Source organism: Bombina bombina, chromosome 4 (assembly GCF_027579735.1).
Source record: "Bombina bombina isolate aBomBom1 chromosome 4, aBomBom1.pri, whole genome shotgun sequence".
In the NCBI taxonomy this organism is placed as follows: Eukaryota; Metazoa; Chordata; class Amphibia; order Anura; family Bombinatoridae; genus Bombina; species Bombina bombina.
Window position 1 is genome coordinate 659519801 of NC_069502.1, and position 21671 is coordinate 659541471.

Genomic DNA, 21671 nt, shown 5'->3' on the forward strand with positions numbered 1-21671 from the left:
GTATAGAGGTACTACATTTCTGTAAAAACTTTATAATATTTCTACATATCTTATTTATTTAACTTCCTTCCCAACTTATTTTTCTTATGCCTGGTTAAAAAAAAAAAAACATTTACGTTAAAGGGACAGTAAAATCAAAATGTACCTTTCAAGGATCGGATAAATAATGTAATTTTAAAAATCTTTCCAATTTACTATCTATTATCAATTTTTTTTTATATCCTTTGTTAAAGATCAAACCTAAATAGGCTCATAGAACTTCAACAGTGTACATGTGTCCTAAACATGCTAAGACAATAGTGTTTGTCTGTATAACAATGCTACAAACATTGTTCCAAATACTGCTGCCAAAGAGTGTTAAAGACATGCACATTCCTTGGCTCCTGTAACTTAAAGGACCAGTCAACACAGTAGCTTGGCATAATCAACAAATGCAAGATAACAAGACAATGCAATAGCACTTAGTCTGAACTTCAAATGAGTAGTAGATTTTTTTTTCTGACAATTTTAAAAGTTATGTCTTTTTCCACTCCCCCTGTACCATGTGACAGCCATCAGCCATTCACAAATGCATACACGTACTATGTGACAGCCATCAGCCATTCACAAATGCATACACACTTATGCTTGCACATGCTCAGTAGGAGCTGTTGACTCAAAAAGTTTAAATATAAAAAGACTGTGCACATTTAGTTAATGGAAGTAAATTGGAAAGTTGTTTAACATGGCATGTTCTATCGTAATAATGAAAGTTTAATTTTGATTGAGTGTCCCTTTAAACTCTCATTAAATTTAATCAGTCTGATACGCTACACTTATTTCAACAGTTAAAATATTCAATTTTAAATGACTAAATTATATACTTATTTCTATTTCGTATTAAATTATACCATGCCTGTTCACTTTTGTAGCAACCCAAAGGAAGCTTCCTGCATCTAGTAAGTTATATTCTGTGCTGCTGAAGCTTGCATGGCTATTGCAGTTGTTATTTAAAACTGTAGGTTAGGTTAGATGAATTGATGCCTTTATGGTTGCATGAGGTACAGATTCAGAAGATGTCAGTAATAGGTAAAAAAAAACACAAAAAAAGAACCAAGAATACCCAAAATTAAAGAAAGACCAATCCTTTTCCCCAAAAAAAGCTAACAAAAAGTTTATATATTTTTAAACATCATTAGCACATCACAATTTCTACTGCTGTAAATGTAAAGTGACCTCTACACCCTCTGCACTACAGGTGCATTTCTTGGGCGCGATCCGATATACGGCGTAGTTTTCGGCGCAAGCGAGGGAACCTGCGCCGCCCGTAATTTCACCTCACAACTCGACCTATCCAATATATAGTGCACCGTCAGATGCGAAACTGGCGTAAGTAGGAAAAACCTGTGATCAACTAAAATGTGCGCAAATACACATTTTAGTCGTCGCAAGTACTTACGCCAGGATTTTGTTCACGTAAAGTCTCAATAAAGTGTAGTTTTATGCAAATTAGAATACGAATCGTAAAAAACAACGGCCAGTTCTAAAATATGCGCCACGTAATTACGCCATTCAAAATTCATACATAAACCCATGCGCAGCGGCCATTTTCTTTAGTGTGTTTGGTTGGTTCTTGGAGCTACAGCACACTACAGTGAGTAGAGAGATTAGTGGTAAGAGTAGTGAGAGAGGAGCATTTCATTAAGTTAGTTAGGTCGGATTGTTGGATTGGTAAGCCTGTACATTTACTTACACTTTTTTTACATATTGCACGCATTTTGCATACACACGTATACAAAATACACAACACTTTTTTTTTTTAACACCTCACACATTTTATTTATCTTTTACAGTGTGATAGGCTGAGTGTTTGGTTGTGATTGAAGTGGGAGTGAGTGTGAGTGTGGTGTAGTTTGAGGATGACAGGGAGAGCTAGGGTGGGGGGGAGGAAGGAAGGGGAGTTGCAGGGAGAGGATTATGGACAGGAGGAGCAGCAGGGTCCCCATCAGGGAGTGAGTGGAGTGGGGAGAGGGAGAGCTAGAAGGCAGGATGGGAGTGGGGCTGCCCCAAGGCCAGGCACACTCAGAAGAGGGATAGAGGGTGCACATGGGTATAGAAGGGGGGAGGAGGGAGAGGATAGGTAGGAACCCACACCAGGGACATCCCAGGGAGGGAGCCATGCGCTAGTCCAGGCCGTCCTGGAGAACCACACCACCCTCTTTGGCCAAGAGAAGGGCAAAGGAGTTGCCCGAAGGCGGAAAGATGCATGGCTGAGGGTTGAGGAGGCAGTCAACGGCGTGGCCCAGCAGAGGAGTAATGTGGATGGGCTCAAGAAAAGGTGGAATGACTGCAAGAGGCGGGTCAAGGAGAAAATGGGCCAAGAAGCCATGCAGCAGAGGGGAACAGGCGGTGGTCCTTACCAGGAGGCGAAATATAATGAGTGGCAGGAGCTCATTCGCAGGTCCCTGAGCGTCACAGCAGTCCGTGGACTTCCAGGGGCTCGTGACTCAGGAACTGCAACATCAGCACAGCATGCTGGTGAGTAACATCCCACACACCAGTATTATATGTATTTTAGATATAACATCCTTTAATGTCACACATTCATGTACACAATGAGGAGCATGGTATTTGGCCTACTAACAAAAACATCTACAATTAGATTTCACATTAAAGGGACATTAAACCAAAGCTTTTTATGTCATTATTCAGATAGAGAATACAGTTTTAAACAACATGCCAATTTACTTCTATTATGTAATTTGCTTCATTATTTTGTTATTCTTTGTTTATTAAATATCAATGTACATGGGTGAGCCAATCACATGAGGCATTGATGTGCAGCCACCAATCAGCAGCTTCTGAGACTATCTAGATATGCTTTCAGCTAAGAATATCAAGAAAATGAAGCAAATTATGTAATGGAAGTAAATTACAAAGTTGTTTAAAATTGCATGCTCTAGCTGAATCATGAAAGAATAAAAATGGGTTTAATGTCCATTTAATGCTACTTAACACATTGAAATTCATGATATGAGGTGGAATATTGAAATTTATTTATTTATTTTATTTATTTATAAAATATTTTACCAGGAAGGATACATTGAGATTTCTCTCGTTTTCAAGTATGTCCTGGGATCACAAAACATTGCATTGATACAATAGGGTACAATAAAATACAAAAACAATAATAATACACAATGGGGCCTAGTTATCAAGCCGTCAACCTCAAATACGCTGGAATTCCGCAGCGTATTTGTGGCGAGGCTGATTCGCCTTAGTTATCAAAGGCTCGAGACCGGCAAAAGTAGAATTTTGTGACGTAAGCATCGATCAGCCGGACTCAGTCCGACACAGATCGATTCTTACGTCACTCCAGATGTTCCGCACACAAGTGCGGCACATTCTCACTACTTTTGCTAGCTATCAAAAAACTAGCAGGTACGCTCGGCACTTTTACGGCCCAGCGTACCTGGTTTTCGATCCGCCACCCCTGGAGGCGGCGGATCCCATAGGAATCAATGGGAGTCTGACCATAGCGAAAGTACAAGTTCGCTGCTGACAGACATCCCATTGATTTCTATGGGAGATGTCTGCACCTAACACCCTAACATGTACCCCGAGTCTAAACACCACTAATCTGCCCCCCCCTACACCGCCGCAACTAAAAAAAGTTATTACCCCCTAAACCGCCGCTCCCGGAGCCCACCGCAAGCTACTCTATACATATTAACCCCTAAACCGCCGCTCCCGGAGCCCACCGCAACTATAATAAATGTATTAACCCCTAAACCGCCGCTCCCTGAACCCGCCGCAACCTATATTAAATGTATTAACCCCTATCCTGCCCCCCCTACACCGTCGCCACCTATAATAAATTTATTAACCCCTAATCTGCCCCCCCTACACCGTCGCCACCTATAATAAATTTATTAACCCTTATCCTGCCCTCCACTACGCCGCCGCCACTGTAATAAAATTATTAACCCCTAAACCTAAGTCTAACCCTAACCCTAACGCCCCCCTAACTTAAATATTAATTAAATAAATCTAAATAAATTAACTCTTATTAAGTAAATGAATCCTATTTAAAACTAAATACTTACCTTTAAAATAAACCCTAATATAGCTACAATATAAATAATAATTATATTCTAGCTATCTTAGGATTTATATTTATTTTACAGGTACCTTTCAATTTATTTTAACCATGTACAATAACTATTAAATAGTTATTAACTATTTAATAGCTTACCTAGCTAAAATAAAGAGAAATGTACCTGTGAAATAAATCCTAACCTAAGTTACAATTACACCTAACACTACACTATACTTTAATAAATTATTCCTATTTAAAGCTAAATACTTACCTGTAAAATAAACCCTAAGATAGCTACAATGTAATTAATAATTATATTATAGCTATCTTAGGATTTATATTTATTTTACAGGTAACTTTGTATTTATTTTAGCTAGTTAGAATAGTTATTAAATAGTTATTAACTATTTAATAACTACATAGCTAAAAGAAATACAAAATTACCTGTAAAATAAATCCTAACTTAAGTTACAATTAAACCTAATTTTACATTATCATTAAATTAATTAAATAAATTAACTACAAATAACTACAATTAAATACAATTACATAAACTAACTAAAGTACAAAAAATAAAAAAAGCTAAGTTACAAAAAATAAAAAAATAAGTTACAAACATGTTACAAATATTACAACAATTTTAAGATACTTACACCTAATCTAAGCCCCCTAATAAAATAACAAACCCCCCCAAAATAAATGCCCTACCCTATTCTAAATTAAATAAATTTCAAAGCTCTTTTACCTTACCAGCCCTTAAAAGGGCCATTTGTGGGGGCATGCCCCAAAGAAAACAGCTCTTTTGCCTGTAAAAGAAAAATACAACCCCCCCCAACATTAAAACCCACCACCCACATACCCCTAATCTAACCCAAACCCCCCTTACAAAAACCTAACACTAATCCCCTGAAGATCATCCTACCTTGAGTCGTCTTCACTCAGCCGAGCCACCGATGGAACTGAAGAGGACATCCGGAGCGGAAGAAGTTAATCCTCCAAGCGGCGCTGAAGAAATCTTCCATCCGATGAAGTCATCATCCAGGCGGCGCTGAAGAAAAGTCTTCGATCCGTCCGATGTCATCTTCAAAGAGGCGCTGAAGAGGTCTTCTATCCGGGCGAAGTCATCTTCCAAGCCGGGTCTTGAATCTTCCTTCCGCCGACGCGGAACCACCTTCTTCACCGACGGACTACGATGAATGACGGCTCCTTTAAGGGACGTCATCCAAGATGGCGTCCCCTCAATTCCGATTAGCTGATAGGATTCTATCAGCCAATCGGAATTAAGGTAGGAAAAATCTGATTGGCTGATGGAATCAGCCAATCAGATTGAGCTCGCATTCTATTGGCTGTTCCGATCAGCCAATAGAATGCGAGCTCAATCTGATTGGCTGATTGGATCAGCCAATCGGATTGAACTTGAATCTGATTGGCTGATTCCATCAGCCAATCAGATTTTCCTAACTTAATTCCGATTGGCTGATAGAATCCTATCAGCCAATCGGAATTGAGGGGACGCCATCTTGGATGACGTCCCTTAAAGGAGCCGTCATTCGTCGTAGTCCGTCGGTGAAGAAGGTGGTTCCGCGTCGGCGGAAGGAAGATTCAAGACCCGGCTTGGAAGATGACTTCGCCCGGATAGAAGACCTCTTCAGCGCCTCTTTGAAGATGACATCGGACGGATCGAAGACTTTTCTTCAGCGCCGCCTGGATGATGACTTCATCGGATGGAAGATTTCTTCAGCGCCGCTTGGAGGATTAACTTCTTCCGCTCCGGATGTCCTCTTCAGTTCCATCGGTGGCTCGGCTGAGTGAAGACGACTCAAGGTAGGATGATCTTCAGGGGATTAGTGTTAGGTTTTTGTAAGGGGGGTTTTGGTTAGATTAGGGGTATGTGGGTGGTGGGTTTTAATGTTGGTGGGGGGGGTTGTATTTTTCTTTTACAGGCAAAAGAGCTGTTTTCTTTGGGGCATGCCCCCACAAATGGCCCTTTTAAGGGCTGGTAAGGTAAAAGAGCTTTGAAATTTATTTAATTTAGAATAGGGTAGGGCATTTTTTTATTTTGGGGGGGTTTGTTATTTTATTAGGGGGCTTAGATTAGGTGTAAGTAGTTTAAAATTGTTGTAATATTTGTAACATGTTTGTAACTTATTTTTTTATTTTTTGTAACTTAGCTTTTTTCATTTTTTGTACTTTAGTTAGTTTATGTAATTGTATTTAATTGTAGTTATTTGTAGTTAATTTATTTAATTAATTTAATGATAGTGTAGTATTAGGTTTAATTGTAACTTAAGTTATGATTTATTTTACAGGTAATTTTGTATTTCTTTTAGCTATGTAGTTATTAAATAGTTAATAACTATTTAATAACTATTCTAACTAGCTAAAATAAATACAAAGTTACCTGTAAAATAAATATAAATCCTAAGATAGCTATAATATAATTATTAATTACATTGTAGCTATCTTAGGGTTTATTTTACAGGTAAGTATTTAGCTTTAAATAGGAATAATTTATTAAAGTATAGTGTAGTGTTAGGTGTAATTGTAACTTAGGTTAGGATTTATTTCACAGGTACATTTCTCTTTATTTTAGCTAGGTAAGCTATTAAATAGTTAATAACTATTTAATAGTTATTGTACATGGTTAAAATAAATTGAAAGGTACCTGTAAAATAAAAATAAATCCTAAGATAGCTAGAATATAATTATTATTTATATTGTAGCTATATTAGGGTTTATTTTAAAGGTAAGTATTTAGTTTTAAATAGGATTCATTTACTTAATAAGAGTTAATTTATTTCGATTTATTTAATTAATATTTAAGTTAGGGGGGCGTTAGGGTTAGACTTAGGTTTAGGGGTTAATAATTTTATTACAGTGGCGGCGGCGTAGTGGGGGGCAGGATAGGGGTTAATAAATGTATTATAGGGAGCGACGGTGTAGGGGAGGCAGATTAGGGGTTAATAAATTTATTATAGGTGACGACGGTGTAGGGGGGGCAGGATAGGGGTTAATAGGTTTAATATAGGTTGCGGCGGGTTCATGGAGCGGCGGTTTAGGGGTTAAACTATTTATTTAGTTGCGGAGAGGTGCGGGATCAGCAGGATAGGGGTTAATAATTTTATTATAGAGGGCGACGGTATGGGGGGGGCAGGATAGGGGTTACTAGGTATACTGTAGGTGGTAGCGGGGTCTAGGAGCGGCGGTTTAGGGGTTAGTAACTTTATTGAGTTGCGGGAGGCTCCGGGGGCGCCGGTATAGGGATAGAACAGTGTAGTTTAGTGTGAGTGCTTAGTGACAGGCTAGCAATAAAGCTGGGAAAAAGCCGAAGAGCAGCGAGATCGGATGAGTGATAACTGTCACAGTCCGCTGCTCATCGCCCCGCGGCTTTTTGACAGCTTTATTTGATAACTTAGGCGTATTTTTTCAGGTCCGCGGCGGCGAAGGTAGGCGAGCTTAGGCGGGCGTATTGGGCCGGCGAAGCAAGAAAAGTAGACGGCTTGATAACTACCCCCCAATATATGCAAACATTTAACATAGAGCAGGTACGAAATATTTGATCAACCATGACAGGAGCATTCTGTTTTGAGATATGTATAGAGGGATCTCTTAAAGGATTTTAGGCTTGGGGAAGTTTTTAAAGTGTGAGGGAGGTCATTCCATAATTGCGCTCTGTAGGAAAAGGAGGATCGAGCTGCTTTCTTTTTGTATTGAGGCAAGCTAAATAATGTGCTGTTATTGGATCGGAGGTTATAGGAGGTGGGAATAGCAGGGGAGAGCATTCTGCTCAGGTAGGGTGGGAGCTTCCCAGAAAGGCTCTTAAAGACAAGACAGGAAAGATGGAGGGTGTGTCTGGATTCCAGCGACAGCCAGTTTAGTTCTTTTAGCATGTCACAATGGTGGGTCTTGTAGTTACATTGTAGCACAAAGCGGCAGAACGAGTTATATAACTTATTTAGTTTATTAAGGTGAGTTTGCGGAGCAGGTGCATATACTATGTCCCCATAATCCAAGATAGGCATCAGCATTTGCTGTACAATCTTTTCCTTTACTGTAGGGCTGAGGCAAGATTTGTTTCTGTACAGGGCACCTAGATTTGGATAAAGTTTAGAGGCAAGTTTTTCTATGTGGAGTCCAAAAGATAGATTGAGGTCTAACAACATGCCTAAGTATTTAAAAGAGTGGACTGCGGTCAGCGTGCAATTGGATTTTGTTTTAATGCGAAGATGGGAATTTTGTAATTTTTGTATTTTAGGTCCCGTTCCAAAGATCATTGTGACCGTTTTGTCAGTGTTTAGAAAGAGTTTGTTTTTCGAGATCCACTTTTCTACCTCTGTGAACTGGTCTTGGAGCACTGCTTCAAGTTGCGGCAGATCAGATTTGTTTGCATAGATTACCGTGTCGTCTGCGTACATGTGTACAGTTGAGGATTTGCAGACATTAGGCAAATCATTTATAAATACTGTGAATAGTAGGGGGCCGAGAATGGAACCTTGGGGAACACCACACGTGACTGGGAGAGGGAGTCACTGTTAGAGATAGAGACATATTGTGATCGATACGATACATATGATTTAAACCAGGTTAACGGGCGATCAGCAATACCAGAGTTTTTTAGTTTGAGAAGTAGTAGGTCATGGTCCACTGTGTCAAAAGCCTTTGCAAAATCAAGGAAAATAGCTCCAGTTAGGTCTCCTTGTTCCATGCCAGTTTGGATGTCGTTGAAAACATTTAGGAGGGCAGTTGTAGTGGAGTGATTCGGTCTAAAACCTGATTGATCAGGGGTCAGATAGTTAGAAAGTTGATAATACTCGCATAATTGCGTATGGATGCATTTTTCTAAGATTTTTGACAATACAGGGAGCAATGATATAGGACGATAGTTAGAAACCAAGGTTAACTCCCCACTTTTATGAATAGGCACTACTCTTGCAGTGTTCCAGAGTTTGGGTATGTATCCAGACACCAAGGATTCGTTAATTAGGGTTGCGACAGGCTTAGCAATTGCCGGCGCACTGAGCTTCAACAGCATTGCTGGGATTTGATCAGGTCCTGACTGGTGTTTCATTTTTAGATTATCGAGGTGTTTCTTAATGACATTGAAGGGTACAGGTCTAAAATTGAATTTTTCTATATTGGGTCTTTGCTGTTTTAGTGTGGCCTGATCCACATTTGTAGCTTCAGGATGCATGCCATTTATTAGTTTGTCAATCAGGGTGGTGGAGCATCCGACAAAATAATTGTTAAAGGCATTTGCTACTTCTAAGGGGAGTTGCAGGTTTTGGTTATCCACATTGACGGTGGAGGGTTGGGAGTGGATTGGTGGATTTTGTAGGTTATTTATGAGTTTCCAAAACTTTCTAGGGTTACATATATTATTGTGCAGATTTTCACAGAAATATTGCGCCTTAGCCAATTTTGTTTGTTTAGTACATATATTTAGCCATTGTCTATATACACAGTCATCATTCATAGAGTCAGTATGCTTGAACTTTGACCACAATGAATCCCGAAATTGGTACATTTGAATGAGGTCAGCTGTGATCCAATTCAAGTAATACTAACATGTCTCGAAGTAACACAGGCCACAAGCCACATGTAGAGTTTTCAGTAAATGGACACTATAGCCATCACAATACTTTTAGCTCAAGAAAGCACGTTATGTGCCTACATCAGGCTAAAGGAAATTGTGTGACCATAGTGTCACTTAAAGAACACATTTTCTTCATCACTGACATGTACACAGAACTATTGTATGAAACACATACATGTATACTTTGCATATTAAAATCCCTCATATCACAAATCACAATGTGCACATGCATGTTATAGAGTTTGACATGAGAATGAGTATAGACTTTTACCACCAGGACATACAAACTGGTCAGGCTGAGTGGTCGCACACCAGTCGTCAATGGGACTACCAGTACACCCGGAGAGCTCCACCATCTGCTTCCCTTGGAAGAGCTCCAGCATATGAAGAGGAGCATATAGCTGTGGTAGTTCCACCTGAGGCACCAGCTGTCATTGTTCATCATGAGGCACCAGCTGGGGTTGTTGATCCTGAGGCACCAGCTGGGGTTGTTGATCCTGAGGCACCAGCTGGGGTTGTTGATCCTGAGGCACCAGCTGTCATTGTTCATCATGAGGCAGCAGCTGGGGTTGTTGATCCTGAGGCACCAGCTCGGGTTGGTGACCCTGAGGCACCAGCTGGGGTTGTTGATCCTGAGGCACCAGCTGTCATTGTTCCAGATGCAACAGCAGCTAGAGGTGAACCTGCACCTATAATCCCTGCTGGTGAACAGCCTTTAGATCCTCTGACTTCTGCCCTGGGCGACGAATACATTGCCCTCCAGAGGAGGCAAACATTAGCCTGCAAGAGGCTCACATAACCCGGCGAGAGAATGCAGAGAGACCAATGCAGGTTTTACAGGAGCCAACGGACTTTACTACAGCGTTCCATTGAGCTGCAACGGGACATGGCAGCATCTTTAAGTGGTATAGTCCAGAACCAATCTCAGATGCTGAGAGTTATTTCGGACATACAGAGTGACAACAGATGGCGGGAACAAAACCAACTGTTGAGTGTGTTGGTGGAGCATTTCACACAACAGCAGGACACTGCCTCCAGCCTCTCATCTGTGGCCAGCACTCCTGCAGAATCCTCTGAATCCACACAACCCAGGAGAGGCAGGAGACCCACTCCAGGCCCCTCAGCCCCCTCATCTAAGAAGCCTAAAAAAAAAAAAAATATTGTTATATTTCATCCTAAATTGCCCAAAAAAGGTAATATCATCATGTTTATGACATATTCATGTCCTCTACACCACATCACATAGTTGTGTATGAAGGGTACATATAGTGATATTCACTTTTATAGATGTAAATCAAGGTTTCACACATCCAATAGAAATTGACACATGTGCAGGGATAGGCACGAGCCAAGGCTGTGGCGGACATTTTCTAAGGTAAAGACCTTTAGTGAAGGACACCTTGCCTATCCCTGCACATGGGTATATATATCTAAATAATAATGTATTTACAGAAGGTGTGAACATAAGGTATAAACATCCATTTTCATTCCTCGAAATGATAGTCAATAAATCATAGTGACCAAAACATAAATTGAACTAATGATATATTTTCAGTAATTAGGGTGGTTAAGGGAATGGGGGTGGGATGTAGTAGTTTCACTTACATGCAGTGGAAATCCGCAGTATGTAATTCGATGACCAGCTGCAGCAGGGGCAGCACCATCACCATGGACCTCAGCAGCAACTATAGAATCAGCATGTGTAGACAGAACAACAGGGGATTGTAGGGCTTCAAGCACCCCTTGTGCCCCATGTTGACTTATTGTGCTCCATGTTGACCCCTTGTGCCCCATGTTTGCCCCATGTTGACCCCTTGTGCACCATTTTTGCCCCATGTTGACCCCTTGTGTCCCATGTTGACCCCTTGTGCCCCATGTTTGCCCCATGTTGACCCCTTGTGCCCCATGTTTGCCCCATGTTGACCCCTTGTGCCCCATGTTTGCCCCATGTTGACTTCTTGTGCCCCATGTTTGCCCCATGTTGACCCCTTGTGCCCCATGTTTGCCCCATGTTGACCCCTTGTGCCCCATGTTCGCCCCATGTTGACCCCTTGTGCCCCATGTTTGCCCCATGTTGACCCCTTGTACCCCATGTTGACCCCTTGTGCCCCATGATGCACCCCTTTGTGATTGGTTTGACAAACTTGCAAGGGCAGGAATAATAAATGCTTTGAAGAGGTTAACTATTTGTGATCAAGCTGCTGATATGTATGTTGTTAAGCATGCACTTGTTAGGCCTTCAGAGAGTTACGTTGGTTTCTAAGTCAGTGCAAGGGTTGCTGTGCCTTCAATTTGTGGCGAGATGAGAATGGAGTAGATTTTCTGAAATCTGCGTGCGTAAGTACTTACGCCGTATATTGGATACCAAACTGCGTGTGTTTTGTATGTTAGTCTATGGGCCAAAAAACGACGGGCGAAGGCAGAAATATACGCGCGTAACTTCTAAGTTACGCCGTTTATAGGATACCAAACCCGCGCAAATATTGGCGTTGACGGCTTTTGCGGGTGACGATTTACATCGGATCGAGGCCCTTATCTTATTTATGAAATGTCTACTATCCTGAGCTTGTGGCAAAGTTACCCTTTTCAATCACAGCCACTTTTGACAGAAAATCGAATAAATTATGTAACAAATTACATAGAAAAGGGGATCCCACAATGCCAAAACATTACCTTAACCCTTTCCTGCTGAGGATAAAGTGTCTACATCGGAACAACTGTTCCAATGTAGAAAAATTAAAATCATGCGATCGCGCACACGATCGCGAGATTTCAATTATTGGATCGGGTCTGGGGGGGGGGGCGTCCCTATAACGCTAGCAACGCCCTCCAGACCGTGATCAAATCCAGGGAGTGCAGAAGGCTTCAGGACAGCTGTTAGCTATGACGCTAAAGCCCAGCGCCGTTTGGACGAAATACAGCGGCATAACGGCGGCAAAAGGTTAAACCATTATTTTTAAAATGAAAACAAAAAAAGCATACACTTGTTTATTAAGTAATCTTTAAATAAGACATTTTTAGTATTATAGACTAGTATTATACTAGTCTTAGAGCCTGTATACATGGGCCAAAATGTGTAAGAGAATAAATATACCTCTTAGGAAACATTGTGCACTTTTGCACTTTTATCTTGAGCGTAGCTGCCAAACTCCCTCATTTACCCATCTCTCCCTCCAAGAACCTTTCCCTACCCTCTGATCCCCCATCCAATCGGATCCCTTCTCCCTCATCCCCCCTCCCTGCCCCTCTCAACATTTGTTTGGATCCCCTCTCCCTCATCCCCCCTCCCTGATGCTCTCAATATATATTTTATTCTGCAGCACAGAGGTCCCACCCACTCCCACCCCCTCCCGCCTCCTCTTGCTCCCTTCCAGTGATGGGCCGCCCACCTGCCTCCCTCCTAACCCTCCCATGCCACCAACGATTGCCCGGGTTAAGGCTAGGCTTGTCTCGCGCAGTCTCTACTGTGCATAGGCACTGGTCTTTTAAAGCCAGGTATGTTTGTCTCGCGCTGCAGTCTCTACTGTGCATGACTGCATTGGACAAACATACCTGCCATTTTATAATATAGGATTATTATTTATTCTTTAAACATCAGTTAAAAAAGTAGGGTTACAGAGGGAAGTGGAGGTAAAACAAATTAACTGGAAGGCCACAATGTGTTCTGGAGTGCTTGGTTGCAGAACCCTTCTCTAAAAAATGTTTCAGTCCCTTTAATGGTCCCTGTGCTTCACCCAATATTATACTACTCTCATCAACATTTTTAAGCTTTTCCCATTCACATTTACAAAAATGTATTTCTGCTGCCCCAAGTCTCCAGAATTGCCAAAGTATTCCAAAGTAATTTAATCAAAACTCACCTAAACAATTTATGTTTTTTAGAGCCTGTGCATTAGTCATTTTATAAACTAAAATAGTGCTTATATTTAATTATTATCTTTTCATAATGACAACTGAGGCCTAGGGGACGATTTATCATGCCCTGTATGCACCTGTTTCTGTGCCGGAAACAGGAGTTAAAAAGCAATAGTCTTAAGACTGCTGCTCCTTAACTCGTCCACCACTTCTGAGGAGAGGGACAGCAATCCGCCCCAGATATGACTGGGTTGATTGACACCCACTGCTAGCGGCCAATTGGCAGCAAATGTGCAGAGGGCGGCATTGCACAAGCATTTCACTAGAAATCCTTGTGCAATTATACATGCCAACAGCATATGTTGTCGGCATTTATCGATGTACGGCGAACATGGAGATTTTTTAAGTTACCACCAATTTCCACACTTTACCAGCTCAATGGTAAACAAAACTTCACTGTAAATACAGCTATCAATAAATAATATGACAGACTGATAAAGCTTCTGATTAAATGTTCACTCTTCCCCTGTTTTGAACAAAGAACAAAAACAGAACAATGAGTTAAGATCTCAAGTTGTAGAATGGCCGACACAGTCCTAATTTTTATTGAGGTGGTAAATTGAGGAAGCTGGTGATAAAAACATTTATCTCCATTAAAGTCTATGGAGATTTTTTATGTTACTACCAGTTTCCAAACGCTACCACCTCAATGGAAACTAGCCCAAAGTAGTGATTTGTGGAAACACTTTACCATCTAAACCACTGATGTGTTAAAGTTTGAAATTGGTGGTAAAAACATTTATCTCCATTAAAGTATTTGGAGATTTTTTTATGTTACCACCAGTTTCCAAACTCTACCACCTTAATGGAAACTAGCCCAAAGTAGTGATTTGTGGAAACACTTTATTTCAGAAAAGGTGGCTGACTTCAAATAGACTTCAAATAAAATATGTATTGACAAAAACTGTAACGCAATTCAAGAATGCCTGGAATATGTGAAAGGCTATTCAAGAATTCATTAAGCTTACATTTCAGAAGGTGATTTGGACAGATTCAGTGGGTCTTTTAGTTTGTATGTTCTATCAAAATCTAAGTAACTAACGGCTAGATTACGAGTTGTGTGTTAGGGTAAAAAAGCAGCGTTAAGAGGTCCTAACGCTGCTTTTTTACGCCCGCTGCTATTACGAGTATTGAAGGTTTAGGGTCACTGCACACTTTTTTGGCCTTACCGCAAACCGGCTTACGTAAACTTCGTAAAGTCTATTTTCAATGGGACTTCCATAGCGCCGGTATTACAAGTCTGTCCTGGGAGCCCAAAAAGTGAGAAATACACCCTACCTCGTCAAGAGTCCTAACGCATTTAAAAGTCAGTAGTTAAGATTTTTATGGTACAATGCCGTTACATAAAACTCATAACTAAAGTGCTAAAAAGTACACTAACACCCATAAACTATCTATTAACCCCTAAATCGAGGCCCTCCCGCATCGCAAACACTATAATACATTTTTTAACCCCTAATCTGCCACTCCAGACATCGCCACAACTATAATTAACATATTAACCCCTAAACTGCCACACTCCTGCCTTGCAAACATTAGTTAAATATTATTAACCCCTAATCTGCCGTCCCTAACATTGCCACCACCTACCTACATTTATTAACCCCTAATCTGCCGCCCCCAACGTCGCCGCCACTATATTAAATTTATTAACTCCTAAACCTAAGTCTAACCCTAACACCCCCTAACTTAAATATAATTTAAATACATCTAAATAAAAATTACTATAATTAACTAAATTATTTCTATTTAAAACAAAATACCTATAAAATAAACCCTAAGCTAGCTACAATATAACTAATAGTTACATTGTAGCTATCTTAGGGTTTATTTTTATTTTTCAGGCAAGATTGTATTTATTTTAACTAGGTAGAATAGTTATTAAATAGTTATTAACTATTTAATAACTACCTAGCTAAAATAAATATAAAAGTACAGATATTTAGACTAATTACACCTAATCTAATAGCCCTATCAAAATAAAAAAAAGCCCCCCAAAATAAAAAAAAACCCTAGCCTAAACTAAACTACCAATAGCCATTAAAAAGGCCTTTTGTTGGGCATTGCCCCAAAGAAATCAGTTCTTTTACCTGTAAAAAAAAATACAAACAACCCCACCAACAGTAAAACCCACCACCCACACAACCAACCCCCCAAATAAAATACTATCTAAAAAATTCTATCAGCCAATCGGAATCTAAGGGACGTCATCTTGGATGACGTCACTTAAAGGAACCTTCATTCATCGTTAGTCATCGGCAGAAGAGGATGCTGCCGTCTGGATGAAGACTTCTGCCCATCTGGAGGACCACTTCGCCCGTTTGGATGAAGACTTCTCCCGGCTTCGTTGAGGACTTCGGCCTGGCTTGGATGAAGACTTCTGTCGCTTCCTTGAGGATGGATGTCCGGTCTTCAGAACTGTAAGTTGATCTTTAGGGGGTTAGTGTTAGGTTTTTTTTAAGGGTGTATTGGGTGGGTTTTATTTTTAAGTTAGGGTTTGGGCCTGCAATAGAGCTAACTGCCCTTTTCAGGGCAATGGGGAGCTTAGGATTTTTTAATTAGGGTTTTATTTGGGGGTTGGTTGTGTGTGTGTGGGGTTTTACTGTTGGGGGGGTTGTTTGTATTTTTTTTTACAGTTCAAACAAGTTGATTTCTTTGGGGCAATGCCCAGCAAAAGGACCTTTTAAGGGCTATTGATAGATTAGTTAAGGCTAGGGTTTTTTTTTATTTTGGGGGGGCTTTTTTATTTTGATAGGGCTATTAGATTAGGTGTAATTAGTTTAAATATCCTGTAATTTGTTTATTATTTTCTGTAATATAGTGGTTTTTTTTTACTTTAGCTAATTTAATTTAATTTATTTAATTGTTTTTAATTTTAGTTAATTTATTTAATTGTAGGGTTAGATAAGGTGTTATTGTAACTTAGGTTGGGTTTTATTTTACAGGTACTTTTGTATTTATTTTAGCTAGGTAGTTATTAAATAGTTAATAACTATTTAATAACTATTGTACCTAGTTAAAATAAATACAAACTTGCCTGTAAAATAAAAATAAACCCCAAACTAGCTACAATGTAACTATTAGTTATATTGTAGCTAGCTTAGGGTTTATTTTATAGGTAAGTATTTAGTTTTAAATAGGAATTATTTAGGTAATAATATTAATTTTTATTTAGATTTATTTAAATTATATTTAAGTTAGGGGGTGTTAGGGTTAGACTTAGGGTTAGGGGTTAATACATTTAGTATAGTGGCCGCGACATTGGGGGCGGCAGATTAGGGGTTAATAAATGTAGGTAGGTGGCGGCGATGTTAGGGACGGCAAATTAGGAGTTAATAATATTTAACTAATGTTTGCGAGGCGGGAGTGCGGTGGTTTAGGGGTTAATATGTTTATTATAGTGGTGGCGACATTGGGGGCAGCAGATTAGGGGTTAGTAAGTGTAGTTAAGTTGCGGCGACATTGGGGGATGGAGATTAGGGGTTAATAAATATAATGTAGGTGTCGGCGATGTTGGGGGCAGCAGATTAGGGGTTCATAAGTATAACGTAGGTGTCGACAGTGTCCGGAGTGGCAGATTAGGGGTTAATAAGTATAATATTGGTGTCCGCGATGTCGGGCGGCAGATTAGGGGTTAATAAGTATAAGATTAGGGGTGTTTAGACTTGTGGTTCATGGTAGGGTGTTAGGTGTAAACATAAAATGTATTTCCCCATAGGTATCAATGGGGCTGCGTTACTGAGTTTTACGCTGCTTCTTTGCAGGTGTTAGGCTTTTTTTCAGCCGGCTCTCCCCGTTGATTCCTATGGGGAAATCATGCACGAGCACGTACGACTAGTTCACCACTGACTTAAGCATCGCTGGTATTGGAGTGCGGTAAGGAGCACAATTTTGCTCAACGCTCACTTCTTGCCTTTTAACGCCGGGTTTGTAAAAACCCGTAATACCAGCGCTGTATGTAAGTGAGCGTTGAGACAAAACTGCTCGTTAGCACCGCACAGCTCATAACGAAAAACTCGTAATCTAGCCGTAAGTTTTGAGGTTTAACTGATTACAAAGTTGTGATGGAACTCAGCTATTGATCTGTAAATGTTTTAAATCAATATGATTTTTTTCACTTTTATGTTTCTGACAGAGACATAGATAAATAAGCTTAAGAGCTTAATTAGTACGGCAGCAGCAAAAATAATCAGTAAGAGACAAGCAAGACAAAGCTTGCAACTTACAATGCAGTCAATGTATTCTTCAGAGAGAACCTGGAGTAATTATATTACTGTGCCAAATATACAATGCTCAGGTGCATAAACACAATTTATGGAAGGATTGCTTCATTATATGTTTCACGCTGTTTGACAGAAACAAGCAATAAATAAATCAGTACTCTAGAGTTAGAATAAAGAGTTGCAATATATTAAAATATTGGTATGGCATAGTTTCATTAAATAATTACAAGATAGATTACAATATCAGAATATTCTATTTCTGTATTATTTAATTGTTATTAATGGGACATTCTTGAGTAAAAATGTAATAGCCTATTTTTGTTAGAGGATTTTTTTTTAATTGTTTCTTATTTTTTTAACCCCTGCAAAGTTTTTAACACGTGGCAGTCTATCCACAAAGCAGCAGACTTCTAATTAAAATGTCCGAAAATAAACATGTTTGAAAAAAGTTGTGTAATAGAACTTAAACTGGTTTACTTCAAGACAACTCAATGTCAATCAACACACTTATATTAAACCTGTCAAAAAAGAAGCCAGCTTTGCTTTCCTTGGAAACAAGTAGAGTTTACCAATTTTTAAACATATTTGCACTATTTAAAATAAGTTTAATTTGTGTTAAGTATTTTAAAACCAACTTAAAGACCCTAAACCATTGTAAACCTCCCCACTTTACACCATGGACTACTCCACTCTTAAAACCCCCCACTTATTAGACCTAATTGTAATTAATCCCCATATTCACGTAAGCCATTGGTCAATGTGTCACTGTCTAGTAAGATTAGCTGCATTTCACTGCAAGGTGTAAATCTTCTTGAAAAGAAGGAATGGGGATAACTGCTCATCCTATGCAAAAGGAAACTGACACGCTATTAGAGAGCAAAGTAAATTCCCTTTAGGGAGATCCTGGGTGCACCTGAGCCAAACTGTATCCTTTAATGTCTATAGATTGTCTCAATCAATCACCACTTCTTCCCAATAGAACGTGATAGTATAAGTATATCAATATATGTGCAACTGGTGTATTAGCGGTGTGAATTGGCAGCTTACTCCCACTTATTCGGCTTCAAATGCGGCTAATGCTTGGAAACCTGGAAAAGCGATTCAAACTTGCAGGATACACCCGCCCTGGGACTCCTTTTGGCCAGTGTTTGCTTGGATCTGCTCCTGCTCAACAAGCCTCTAATTCTTTCGGCCCACACGGTCTTCCGTGACGTCACTCAGGGCAGGCCAGACTCTGCGCCGGGTATTGACGTCACTCACGGCAGTCGGCTTCAGGGGGTATGGCATTCATAAATCCAGAGGTTCTTTGGGAATAGTGTTGGGTTCCGGATCAAATGCTGATGCTTCACTCCATATTAAGGCTAAAAATGTTACAAAAAAAATAAGATTTGAGGAGCATCGTTGTAGAAAAATAAAACTAGACTTTTATTTAATACAGATTAAAATTTTCAGCATACAAAAGTGCCCATGTCATCAAGAGAACAGCTTACGCGTTTTGGCATATTGCTGTACTCATAACTGTCAGTCAGCTATGTGTACGGCAATATGCCAAAACGCTTAAGCTGTTCCCTTTGATGACATGGGCACTTTTGTATGCTGCAAGTTTTAATCTGTATTTAATAAAAGTCTAGTTTTATTTTTCTACAACGATGCTCCCCAAGTCTTATTTTTTCTGTAACTCTTTGAGAAAGCACAACACTTTTAGGCCTAGTTTCCATTGAGGTGGAAAAGTTTGGAAACTGCTGGTAACATTAAAAGTCTCCATAGACTTTAATGGAGATAAATGTTTTTATCACCAGTTTACACACTTTACCACCTCAATGGAAACTAGACCTTAGATGGGATTCTCGGTTCTGTAAGGCACGTACACACCTTAAAACACAATCCCATAAACAGCATAATAAAAAATGCTTATTTGCATTTCAGCTTTTCTGGCATATCCATGAATATATTATTAAATTCCATATATTATTATAATAAAACTATGAAAACCATTTTTATATTCACAGAAAAGGATATTCCAAAACCAGAAAAAGATGTAACACCCAAAAAATCAGGTACTTAATTTCATTGGTTTGCCTATTTTAACAGCAATGTGCAAGATTTGTATGAGCCATACAACTAAGCTATACATATGTTTGTAAAATGAGTATATAGCATTGTTACTAATGTCTTCCTTTTTAAAACTGTAATAAAGGAAACATGATAGAAAGGAAACTTCTCTGTTCATCATAAAGTATTATAACATTAGAATATACTAATTTAACCCTTTAAGTGCTAAGCACGATTAGGCGATTATCTTTCCAACAATGGGTCTTGGGGGTCTGTAGCTGCTTAGATGCCTGAGATAAGGGAATGCCCCTGCCCCTATACTTAACATTGTTAATTTTAAATAAAGTTGCACAGTGACATCATCACGTCATTGCGTGTGATGTAACTGCACATAACGTGAAGCCCCGGCGATGCCTGTCACTATGCAGGCCGATCACCAGGGTAGGAGCGGATGGGAGCCCCCAGATCTTCCTCAAGGTGGGAGAGTGCTAGCTATGGCTCTGAGCCGTCATTAGCACCAGAGTGGGAAACTCTGCGACGGCTCAGAGCCATCGTTAGCACTCAAGGGGTTAATATTATAGGTATACTTAATGAGACATTAACACAAATGTCTTATCATGTTTATTAAAGAACAGCAATTAAAGATGTTTAAAAAAATTAAAAAGTTTGAGAATTTAAAACGGTTTTAGATTCTAAAATATGTATGGCCATAAGATACAGATTTTGTAACGAGAAGTTACAAAGCTCTGTTGATTAAAAAAGGACACACTTGCACAAAAATATTCATTCCTTTTTAAAAAAAAAAAAAAAAAAAAAAACCTTGGCACATTTAAAACAAGATATTTACATACAACAAAGTTAAACTGACTTTGATTTCCCTTTAAATGTGTTTATCCTCAAGCATAGGACATCAAAGAATTGACTCATTCAGCTCACTCGTCCATACAGAAATACAAATTTTACATCAGAAAGGTTAGGAAGTAACCTTTAAATTATTTTAGGGATTAAAAATATGTATCTATAGTGTGCTGGAGAGCTGCGCTAATCCCGACACTTCTTCACAGAACCCTGCTAATAGGAGGTTTAGTGTGCTAAAACCTACTATTAGCACAATCCTTGACTCTGTGAAGAAGGGTTGGGATTAATGTGGCTCAGTACACTACACTTACCTATAGCACACAGGGAAGCCACGGGTAAACTTTTTCACCTGTAGCAAAGGTATATTTACATTAGTTTAACAAAAACAAATGTAAATTTTCCATGAATATTCAGTATCAGTTGAAAACAAAATGCATTCCGAATAGTGCCTAGATTCTTTTGAGGTGGAGAAATGTGGAAAGTGATGATAAAAACATTTATCTCTGTTAACGTCTATGGAGAATTTTTATATTACCACCAGTTTCTAAACTTTACCATTTCAATTGAAACTAGGCTTAGTATGGCAGCAAAATATTTGGAACACTAATGTCTACTTCCCACATTGGCCCAGTTTCCATTGATGTGGTAAAGCTTGGAAACTGGTGGTAACTTATAAAATCTCCATAGATTAATGGAGATAAATGTTTTTCCACAATTTACCACCTCAATGGAAACTATGCAATTTTCATTAAATGTTGAGCAACTTGTTGTTAATTTAAGGAAAATTAACCCCCAGACTATGGGCTAGTTTCCATTGAGGTAGTAAAGCGTGGAAACTGGTGGTAACATAAAAAAATCTCCATAGACTTTAATGGAGATCAATGTTTTTATCACCAGTTTCCACGATTTACCACCTCAATGGAAACTAGGCCTAAACTGTGTGCGTGTGTGG

At 39.4% G+C, this 21671-nt stretch overlaps 1 protein-coding gene across 50 annotated transcripts in view; it reads left to right on the forward strand.

Moving 5' to 3' along the window:
• TRDN (triadin) overlaps positions 1 to 21671 on the forward strand; it is a 950114-nt gene that overhangs the window by 578489 nt on the left and 349954 nt on the right. For all 50 annotated transcript variants that reach the window (XM_053710723.1, XM_053710722.1, XM_053710726.1 and 47 more), the window contains exons 32-33: positions 912 to 938; positions 19819 to 19866. In XM_053710723.1, the coding sequence (XP_053566698.1) occupies positions 912 to 938; positions 19819 to 19866 (75 nt within the window). The remainder of the gene's footprint in view (positions 1 to 911; positions 939 to 19818; positions 19867 to 21671) is intronic.